The sequence below is a fragment of the Ctenopharyngodon idella genome, chromosome 18 (assembly GCF_019924925.1).
Source record: "Ctenopharyngodon idella isolate HZGC_01 chromosome 18, HZGC01, whole genome shotgun sequence".
Taxonomy (NCBI): domain Eukaryota; kingdom Metazoa; phylum Chordata; class Actinopteri; order Cypriniformes; family Xenocyprididae; genus Ctenopharyngodon; species Ctenopharyngodon idella.
Genome location: NC_067237.1, coordinates 4,919,967 through 4,932,043, shown reverse-complemented (window position 1 = coordinate 4,932,043; position 12,077 = coordinate 4,919,967). Strand labels below are relative to the sequence as shown.

Genomic DNA, 12,077 nt, shown 5'->3' with positions numbered 1-12,077 from the left:
AGCAAGGATACATTCATTTAAATAGAAATGAAATTAAAGACATGCATAATGTTAAAAGATTCGGTTGTACTTTATATTCATCGAAGAATACTAAAAAACAATTCATGGTTTCCAGCAAATTATCACACAGCACAACTGTTCTCAACATTGATAATAATAAGAAATGTTTGAGCAGCAAATCAGCATATTAGAATGTTTACAAAGGATTATGTGACTGAAGCTTGTAGTAATAATGCTTAATGCAGCTTTATTATCTCACTATATTTTAAAATCTATACTAAAATAGAAAGCAGTTGTTTTCAATTGTAATATTTCACAACACATCCTTTTTTCCCCATCCATTTTTTCCCCTTATATTTTCAGAAATTGCCTGGACAGCAAAGAACATTTTTTTGTCCATAAACAAAAAATATCTATACAGATTATTTTATTTTATTGCATTTTATCTATTTCAAGAATGTCTGACTGTCCTTATCAAAAACAGTGAAAGACAGAAATGTATCAAAATGAATAATGTGGAGATAGAAATAAAACAGAAGCATGAAGCTCAAAAACAACTGACATGAATTTACACATTACACTAAATATTTATTTATTTTGTCACTAATTATTAAGTCCTACTGAGTGATTCATAAAATGCATGTATAAACAAGTAACCTCTTGGGGATTCTTGAAAATATTACTAATCAGGAACCCAACAGGAAGTAAATAAGGCAAGCTTGCAATTGAGGGGGGAATTTTACCACCTACTACTAATTACACTTATGTTTATGTGGCATTTCAATCCTGTGGTGCAACATTAATAACCAAAAATAAGCTTTACATATTTGTTCAGATTCTGGCATATGGTCTAACTATTAGAAACAATGTGCCAACATAACTTAAAATGTCCTACAGTGTGTCCTGTTAAACTGGACTGACTTTAATTGATGTTTCTTGCAATTTTCATGATCTCATATTAATTGAAATACCACATGGAACATTTGTACTTTTTTTAAAAAACTCCTCTGTCACACCAAAGGACTGATAAACTCAAAAAGTTATAAAAAATATTTTTAAATAGTTAAGGCTGGATTGACAATATTGATTTCTCGATTTTAATGGATTCTCATTTTGATAAAGCAATATCGATTCTTACGTCACCAGAATCAATCTTTCAGTCTATGCCGTTTTTAGTTGCTCAGCCACTGTTTAAATGTTTATATTTCAAAAAACATAACTGTCATTAAAAAGATATTATTATAAAGTTATTATTATAAAAACTGCCTTATGTGGAATTTAAATGTTTGTATACAAATAATTTGTTCATTTTAACCTTTAATTTTGTAGTAATGGACCAACGGAAGCGGAATACTATGTTCGGAAAAGAAATGAGGCCATATGTATTGTGTACAGTTCACCCAAAATGAAAATTACTGTGTGAGAAAAACATTTGAGTTTTAGTGTCAGTACTACATTAAACTATTATATATAATGTTGAATATAATGTATAATAATGCAATGGGAGAATATTTGTGGGTCCTGATAATGCCAAATGTCTTATGTTACCAGTAAAAAGTGGCAAGCATATTTGTCTAAAATAAATCTGTATTTTCTAAGAATCATGAATATTCTTTTAATTTTGGTGTCATCCTTGTCCTGTGCATTGGGTTACCAGCACCAAGTCCAAGCTTATTTATTTCCACCCCCAATGTAATACAAAATTTTGTATTTTAAATCAACAGTACATTTTTTGTTAACTTTTTACCATATGTCTTGGAGTATCAAAATAATATTGTATCGTGAGTTCAGTATCGTGATATGTATTGAATTGTGACATGAGGGTATTGTTACGAACCTAGTAATTTTATCTAATTCGCGAGCATCAGGAAGCTGTTATCAATACGAGTTATGAAAATCGCCTTTGAATGCATGTTAGCTATTTACTTTTGCTTTTGAATTCACGATCATAATCTGTTGCACATTTTACAAGATAAGATATTTGGCAATGACGCTCAGGATCTGTTGCGCACCAAATCCTCTGACATCGTCCTGTCAGTCATATCACATTACTATCTTAAAATGAGAAGTGAAATCTGATCTACTGTAATGTAACCGACCACCGCAGCGCACCGGGCTCCATAGAATAAGTTATTCATTTTCTGCGCCGTTCCGAATTCGTATTTAGGCTTTGGGCACATCCTTATTCCCTGTATAGTTTATAGCATTAGTTGAGAGAGATTTGTTTCCTTGAGAAAAATTGACTTCCTGTAATTGACGTATATCCGAAAGAACTGATATTGAATCGAAAGCTTCTGAATCAAATCTAAATAGAATCAAATCATAAAATTTGTGTCAATACCTAGCCCTATAAAAATGCACGTTCCCTTAGACAAATATATAAAATTATCCTGAAATCTTAGCCCATTAGTCAGCCAGACAATTGTTAAATGATCCTGCCGTTTGAAAGAGATAGAGGGGAGGATAATGAATAAATGGTGCAGTCTCAGGAAGTATGTCAGTGACTAAGGTGCAGACTCACTGAGCTTACTTAAAAGGTGTGGCTATCAAAGTATGTTTGCGTATGTATGCATCATATCAGTAATGGACGGGCGTAGCATCCGCAGCAGTAGCATGTTCTCTTCTCTTCTGTTGAGCACTCAGTGTGTCTTACAGCTAAGAGGATTTGTGGTGAGACAGAGCGGCCGGTAAAATAATTGAAAGTGTCTCTCTAAGCACTAAGCTCTCAGCTCAGAGGATGAGCATCAGGGTGGCGCTAACATAGCTCAGGCTTTACGAAACAGGAAATGGCTGACAAGACCATCATCAATGCCTGCAATCCAACAATAGAGCTCTGCCACACCTGACATGCATAAATTCACACCCAAAATGTTAGTAAGGGTAAGTGATGTGTGAAAAACTGTCTACTAAAGAAAACGTCCGTCACAACGTGGTTGACTTGGTAATTGTTTTGATCTTTGTGGAAAACCATCAATTTTATCTAGGATGCCTAAAGCACTCTATGTGGAGATTTTCCTCACATTCATTTATTAAAATGAAAAAGAGACAAAATAATTGAAGGGTCTTCATCTGGGCACCTGTTATTCACATAATGACCTACTTGTCATAAATATGCAAGCGAAAAAAAGATTTAAAAGAAATAATTGTAGTCACAGGAACAGAAATATATGAAACACAGTTAACCAGTAAATCATGGACCTTAGTCAGGGCAGATGTCACATATAATTTGATACTAATAAAAGAACAAAACAACAAGGCTGTAAGTGAACATTCATTATGTTGTTCAGACGAAAAAAACATTAATACTTTCGAAAATATGTGGGTAAAAATGAAATAGTACCTAGGTTGTGAAAACTGCGTTCTGAAACACAAATGAGTACAAATCCATTAAATCAGACTGTACACCTATCTCTTTTTTATTCCTTTTTTTACAGATCCATTAATCAGACTGTACACATTTTTATTCCTTTATTAATTCATTCTACCCTGACCATTTAGCAGTTGTGGCAAAAAGTTACTTTTTGACCAAGCACAAATCACATAGGATGCCAACTTCAGCACTGAAGTAAAACTTAAATAAGTAAATAACAAATAAAAGTAACAATAAAATAAATAATTTATTAAATAGTATAGTAAAGTAGCAAATCAATCAATCAATCAATCAATCAAGATACCAGATTTTACTGGCTGAGTTCTTGCACTTAGTGTTGTCAAAAGTACAAACCTCAGTACCAAGTCGGTACTGAAATTTTAAAAATGTGACGCTTCGAGGACTGTTGACTGGATTCGTAAACATCTCTGATATGTCTGTGATTTGCTACAATGATCAACACTTCAAAAACATGTAAATACACATTTTTATAAACTCAGTCCTGGAGGGCCATTGTACTAAAGAGTTTAGCTCCAACCCCAACTAAACACACCTGAACCAGCTAATTAAAGTCAAACTAGGCATACTAGAAACTTCCAGGCAGGTGTGTTGAGGCAAGTTGGAGCTAATCTCAGGACAGTGGCCCTCCAGGACCGAGTTTGGAGACCCCGGTCTTAGACGCTCCTCACCGAGCACTTACACAGATACACACAGGAGCATTTGAAAGCAGGCATCTATCAGCAGGCTTTTAAAGCGCTTTTTAAACACTTCCGTGTGCTTTCAATCACTCCCGTGCACTGATCACTGTAGCCAATCACAGACATATATTTTGAGCGTGTGAACACAATGGCCAATCAGAGGTGTTTACGAATCAGCTCAACAGCACTCCATTCAAAGCGTCACATTTTTAAAATTTCTGACAACACTACGCTTATCAGAAAGTTAACATTACTTCCTGTTAGCCAAATATGAATGTTTCAGTGGTAAATAAATACCACAGAGAAACAAACTCCAGTTACTCTGTCTGCTACCATTGAGCATCACATCATCAAGAGAAGTAAACAATGCGGCAATTAACGTCTGATCTCAAGGCTGCCATCGTATCTGATAAACACAAGCAGTTATGTCCCAATCGGGTCCTTGTGCTGGTCAGGATGCTTGCACCCTTTCAGAGCTCACAATAGCCCCTCACTGACATCCATTCATCAGTCCTGGGGTGAGCAATCCATGCTATTAAAAGCCCTGCTAACACATCCACACAATGAAGTCTGCATACAAATGGATTGTGTGCCATCAAAGGCTGCAGACAGAATCACCACAGCAAAGACCCCGCACACTCCTGGAAACATTTACGCGCGCACACACACACACACACACACACACACGAAACCACTGCATGTGGTTAACCAAACACAGGTGCGAAAACCAAAGAAAACCTGCTTTAGAGTCATCGCCTTGACTTTGCATAATGTCGGAACTAACTGAGTGGAAGATTTGATCAGAACCAATCAGACTCGCACTCGCAAGCCATTTAACTTCTATAATATGACATTTCAGAGGGAAACAAGATATTCAATTTGAAGAAACAAAGCCCCCAATATACTGACGGTGAAGTTCCTTTTTGTTCTTCACTTAGAGGTAAAAGGAAGTTGGAAAAATCTTTGCAGCAATATACAGCTAACAAACACCCCAACACTGCCCACGTTGCTGAAAGTGAAGTTTAGATGAATATGTAAATATGTGCTGAATGCTTTCCCCTCAATGAAATAAACACAGTGAGAAAACAGCAGTTAAGAAAGCATTTTATCATATCGATGTATATATATGTTTGCATCAGATGCAATTCGGCACTCCAATCAAGTCATGTCACATTTATTTATATAGGACTTTATTCAAAAAATTGCTTCAAAACAGCTTTTTTTTTTTTTTTTTTTTTTTTTAACAGTATTAAACATGAAAAACAGTGTCACTTTCAAATAGAATTACAACTTCAGTTTCTACAATACAGCAGCTCTCCAGTGTGTTTCCGTTTTCACTCACATCTGACCTTGATGGATTGAACAGAAGAATGAACCAGCGAAGATTTTCACGTTAAAGAAGGCGGGGCCTCAGACCCACACCCATCCATTATGTAATCACCATGGACCAATGGTTTTTTGGAACGTTTGCTTTGGCAAGCTGTTTTGAACTCCCAAAATTAACTCCAAATGAACTTAGTTTTCCCTCATTGTGTTTGAAATGACGTCACAAGAAACATTTTGCTTGAAGTATATCGGGGCCTTGAGACCTGATTGTGAAAAGTGGGCAGTCCATACAAGTATACATTTGATGTCAGCCAAAAAGCCAAGTGATTTCAGAGATGAACCACATTAATGATGACAAATTGCAAAAACAACCATTTTATAACATGCACCGAAAAATCGTGCAAAATAAGACCAGGAATGTGTTCCAATTAGATTTCAAGTTGACTTTTAAGCCTTTTGTTCAACTACTCCTTGCAATGCATCATTGCAAGAGCCCAGAGCCACAACAAGGGAGGCAGTGCTGCACGACTGCGTAACAAGAGCAAGGTAGGCCCTTGAGCAAGCTGGAGAAGAGACAACACTTTTTGTTTACCATCTCAGAGGCTTGGAAAAGAGTGCAGAGACTCCTACTATTCCACAAGCTCTTTATCAGCTTTCTCTTGAACCTACAGGGTGACAATAGCTGGTTTGCACAACTCCCAAGTATAGCAAGTTTTTTTAATGTGCTTGAGAGATTCAGATAATGAGAATAACAAGAATGATCATCATGTCCTTGCCAGCAGCAGGTTACCAGAGCACACAGAATTTTTATTACAAAATAATCATTCCATTCATGTTAGTATGTGCAAAAGCTTGCATTACAATCAGTGAAAACAGTAAAATGTGAGAAAGCTTTGCACACAACACACATATGACTTGGCTTTGCTTTGCACACAACACAAATATAATTTGGCGGCAGTGAAATTCCAGCAAGCCTGTGTTGCGTTAGTTGGCAACATTTTATATCAGCAAGGCTGAGCTTTGGGTTGGGAAGTTTGTTCATTTGAATTAGTAGAGAAATTCACTTCTAAATTAATGGTTCAAGAAATTAACTCATTTCAAATAAACTTTTTCCCCATGAATTTGTTCTTTTCATTAAAAACCCATCTGACAACAACAACAACAACTGAAAGGAAAAAACTCAAGCAGTAGTGGGGGTCATTATGCAAGCTGTAAAAGCAAAAATTGACCACTGAGCCAGACAATCCACAGTGGCAGCTCGCAAAACTGGATTTAATAAAATACACTATGGAAAACATGGATAAAACGTGCAGGGCTCAACAATAAGGATGGCTCGAGGACAGAGCCATAGAGGTTCAGCCCAGTGCTGCATTTATGTCGTCAACTCAGGCTGCATGCACATACAGTCAGGGTCATTCTTGCATTCAAATAAAGCAAGTAGGAGAATTACACACAGGGATGTCAAGAGTAGTTTATCTATAACTTGACATGCTGTTTTAAAAATGCAACGCTCATGGCGTAAGTTGCTGAAAAACAGGATGATGCCATGCAAAAGCCATAAATTAAAGGCACAATATGTAAAACTTTTAGAATAAAATATCGAAATCCACTAAAACAATGTTATATATTTTGATGACTTGTGTACTTGCATGATCCCAAACGTTTCCAACAATGTTTAAATCCAGAGAAATCAGCCATTTTAACCAGGACACGGTCACTGCGTCGCCTGTCAATGACGTCGTATCCGTGCTACCCTCGATTTCCATTTTTACTAATATCGATCTAGATTACTGCAAAGTGCAACAAGTCTCTTATACCAGCCACCGTGCAAATGCAAAGAGTAACGTTATAACTTTCAACACACTCAAATGTATTTGATATGATTGTTTTAACCATGTAAAACAGTCACATACGCAATGAAAAGTGCGTAAGCGGCCGACTGCAGCATAAGCATAATAAAAGCTCTACTGGACTCGAGATCGGTGTGTATCGCTGGCATCTTTCATTAGCATTTGCTCCAGTGGCCTCGTTCCACTCCCACAGCTCTCGAACCGTCCCGCTTCATAACACCGTACCGTTAATAAAACATTAATACATTAGCTTATCCATGAACATGATTTCTGCCAGAGTCAGTTGAATCCCTTTCCACTGGCTGTGGAGGTGAAGGCGACAACTCCCATGATTCCACGCTCATTCACAGCGTCATCAAGCTAAGCCTTTGTTTTAAATAAATGGCCTCTAGGTGCGAAAATTACATATTGTGCCTTTAAACAATTGTGACAACCAGCGCACATCATTTTCTGATTTCAATGTGTCAAAAAAAATGTGCGATGTGTATAAATACATTTATGCCACCATTTCAGTTTTAAAAATAGACTGTTTTCAAACAGATTTCAACAAAAACACCCAGTTTGACATTTGTATTCTGAAATTAAATCTGTATTAAATTAACAGCTATTAAAATAATGAAAATTACTAACCCTTATATAAGTTATGTATAATACCATTCGAAAGTTTGGGGTCAGTGAATTTTTTTTTTTTTTTTTTTTTTTTTAAGAAATCAACATATTAGCATGATTTTTGAAGGATCATCGTGTGACACTGAAGACTGGAGTAATTATGCTGAAAATTCAGCTTAATCATAACATGAATAAATTACATTTTAAAACATTAAAATAGAAAACATCATTTCAAATTATAATATAATTTGTGCTAAATAAATGCCACCTTGGTGAGCATTAGAGACATGATTTAAAAAAAAAAAAAAAAAAAATCATACCAACCCCAAACTTTTGAACGGTAATGAGAAGTTTAACAATGTTTAAAATTTGTCTGGTAAAAAATTAAATGGTAATTCAATTAAAACACAGCAAAATGTTATACTGGCCTTCATTTGGGCTAGTGAAACTGTGGTCAAGGCAAGTAAAAATCTGAACAGGAAATATCTTTATTGTTGTTGAGACAGGAAGTGTCACAGTTATGTAATGTATGGCTGTAACAAAACAAAAAAGGGACATATCCACAGCTGAGGAAACAAACAAAAAAGCCAAATCCAAGCTCGCACCAGGTTTAGAGAAGCATCAACACTCAAACAGACAGCCCAGTGTGATTTTAACACATTCCCTTTGTCTCCTACAAATACAATGGCACCTGGCAGAGGCAAAGGAATAATTCCCATCCCCAGCACTGGGAGGGAGAATCTGAAGGTTTCAATGGATGCAGCTCTCCTGCAGTTAGTGAGAGCTTCAGGCTATGCAGAACCTCTGCAGAACTTTCCCCAGCCGGGTTATAAATCAGGTCTGAGGTCAACGAGACTCACTAGCTCAGCATTAAACTCCTGCCGACCAGCAAAACAATGAAACGCACACCTCTCCCAAAAATAACATTTTACCATGGTAATCATACGCTCGAGGAGCTATCAGATAAACACAATCAAGGAGACAAGGAGTCAAATGCGCAACAAAGAAAAAAGCAGTGATAACAGAAATACGATAGGGTCATAACATTGATCAGAAGGTAAAATGATTCTTTGATTTTCTACAGTAATGCTGATCTTTGCATATCCATAAGCAACACTGCATCTCCTCATGAACCACAGGCAGCTCCTTTCTCTCTAAATGCATCAATTAGTACACAGAGATTTCATTATTTATTTCAGTGCATCGCTGCCATTGTTTCTGGCTTTGAAAAGAATTGTTTCATAATTTGTTATATCATGCCTGCAGGCTGAGCTCTCATTGGAAGAGCAAGCCATCGGAAAGGACTATTGGCACACATGTAAAAGTGCAAAAACGCCTCTAGGACACGGACAGCTGTGATTAGGTAAGGTTTAAAGCAAACAGACAGGGACCATCCAGGAATGGTTTAAGAGCTTTTCCAATGTAAGAGTTTATAAACTTGACTTCCTTTAATATACCACATTAACTCATTTGCATAATTTGCCTATACTGTGGCCTGATGCTGTGTTCTCTGACAGATACAAACTTGTATGGGAACATGGGAAGTGTTTTAATCACCTCAAGCTTGTCATGGTAAGAGTCGCTGATCAGATCAAACACCTGAAAGATATTCCTGATAATGTATAATGAGGTGAATCATTTTGGTTATATAAAGGTCTGATCAAATGACATCCTGAAGCTGATTGTCCAATTTCTTTTTTACTGTTTCTGTCATTTTACATGAAGTCAAACACAAACCCTCTCTTCTGATAAAGTGTGCGATATTCTCCAATGAAAGATTGCAGTTAGCCTATAATCCATACTTTTATAAAATAATTCAAATATTAAAACAACAACTAACATTATAGGTTAAAATTAGATTTGGAAGTATCTAGACCTTTTATCATTAAGTGCACATTCAGATATTAGCTATGGAGGACTTCAAACCGACATTATGACAAAATCAATGTTGTTTGGGGTTCAGTTTTCCAATACAACAACACAAATAAACAACAGAGATAAACACTAAAGTGAAAAGATAAAGACATTTAACCTCCACAGCTCGTCTAAAGAAAGACAATTATTCGTTTTACTTCGTCCAGCTTTTGTTCTTAAAGGAACAAAATAACAATTATTTAAGATTTTTATATTAAATTGGAATTAGTTTATCTTCTGCCACCGAATTAGTCTAAATAAGCACAACAAGGGATACGGACACTTTACGGAGTCTTATTAGACTAACGTTAATGATTTTATAGTCTTAGCATTGGACGTTATTTGTAAACTACTAGTACACCAGGAATATTAATATCACAATAAAAAGGCACATTTCAGAAGAGAAATTTAACAATATAACCATGAAAACGAAGGTGAGATATTAGTGCGCACAAACCTCAATGTATCCGGCTAGACTCGGAACAGCGATGGCCAGAATGAGCACCGATAACACCGGGACTGAACCCATCTTCCACGGTTAGTCTCTGCTGGGATTTGTGTTGAAATTATCCCGCTGTGGATTCCTATAAGAGGCTGTTAAACAGAAAACAGCTAAGTCAACGGTCCTCGAATGGTTGTTGTGTGTCTCGCTCTCCTGTGTTTTTCTCACTGTGCGTTGATCCCGCTCTCAGCGCGTGTGGAATGCTGCGCGTGTCTGAGTGCCACTGCACGGGCTCGAGCTCTAAAAACACGATCAAGCGCGCCACCGGCCGTCAGAGGCTGGGACATGCCGGAAATGAGGTCATCATGCTGTCATCTATTAGTCTACTGAAGGATACATGGGTGTGTGCACCTCCTCTGGGTATATTACGAAATGGATAGACATTTAATGTGGACATGAACTTTTTTCCAACATCAAGATTGTAAGTTAAAATGTATAGGCCTATATAGTGGAAAATATTAAATGTATGGCTTTTTATTTATTTTTTAAATGTCGTCTATAGCTGGGGTTTTGGGGCCTTAAGGGTGTTCTTTGGGGTGCTAGGGGGGGGTCTTTGAAAAATAAATATATAAAAACAAATTATTATAATATTTATTTAAAAATCTAATAGATATAATTAAATTGACAGAATTTGACTACCGTTTTATTCTGTTTTCTAAAACAGACTGGTAAAAGACTGTAATCATGAAGTTAATGACAGTTACTTTGTTATATTTTATATTTCTCTTTGGGTTTATTCATCTTACAGAACACTAATGGTTGGTAGAAAAAAAGGATACAGATATGTAAATATTTTCCAGATAATATTGTACACATTTCTAATAATTTTTTTACTGTATAAAGGTGTCTTTAAAATGACTTTTGGATTCACACTACTCTATATATTTATTAGCAGTATATTTAATGAATAAACAGAGATCTGGTTGGCATGGAAACTAAACATTAACCTTTATTGCTCATAGTTTCTCAATTAATATTATGACACATTTATAGGATATTTACTTCCTCAGTTCGAGGGCAACTTGTAATGAAATCATATAAATATTGTAATTTTCCCCGATTCATATAGTGTCTTCCCAACCAGTGAAGGCATATGCACAGTCCTAGTGATGTTGACAGATTACATATAAAATTATATTTAATTTTATAATTAATACTCTTATAGAGAGAGAAAGAGAGAGTTTTTTTTTTTACAAGATACAAAATTAAGTGAAAATCAACCAAAATTGGGTGAATAATATGCTAATTGAGTGAGTGTTCTTCTTTCCATGTTTTTATTACAGTGTTAGCAGTTTCAAAATCAATGAGGGGAAGTTGACGTGACCAAACCAAGCATTTGGCATCACAGAAAATTCCACAGTTTCCTGTTTAACACCATGACAAACTCTGCCAATCTGAAAAAGAACAGAGAATCATAAAATTGCTGGGGGCAGTTATATTAAAATTAGACTAAATTCTGTATAAAACTGTTTTAGATGAAGTACAGAATATCACACAGCAGGAAACATGCCGACCTGAGAGCACAGACACGCATCTACAGGTGGTCCATGTGAAATCAGTATAGCAGCGGGCAGTGAAGTCAATGTGGTCGTTTTACCGCCTGCTGCTATTACACAATACAGTCTGCTTCTCCCATCACGCCACATTTACACAATCCAATAGTCAATAAATCTGACAGAGAAGCTTTTACTGTCATCTGCCATCTGTGTATGTGCAACCCATTCATTTACCTGACATGTTTTCTCACATACTGTTGTATTGTGTAGCCTATAATATCTTTTTTTTGTCATAAACATAATTCAAAATAG

General features: G+C 36.1%; 1 protein-coding gene across 5 annotated transcripts in view; it reads right to left on the bottom strand.

Annotated features, from left to right (window-relative positions):
• The window catches only part of aplp2 (amyloid beta (A4) precursor-like protein 2), an 88,392-nt gene extending 77,883 nt beyond the window's left edge, over positions 1 to 10,509 (bottom strand). For 3 of the 5 annotated variants that reach the window (XM_051871340.1, XM_051871342.1, XM_051871343.1), the window contains exon 1: positions 10,225 to 10,508. In XM_051871340.1, the coding sequence (XP_051727300.1) occupies positions 10,225 to 10,296 (72 nt within the window). In that variant the 5' untranslated portion in view covers positions 10,297 to 10,508. Of the gene's footprint in view, positions 1 to 10,224 lie in introns of all 5 variants that reach the window. The other 2 variants (XM_051871344.1, XM_051871341.1) reach the window with 2 other exon arrangements.
• Positions 10,510 to 12,077: the final 1,568 nt, after the last annotated feature.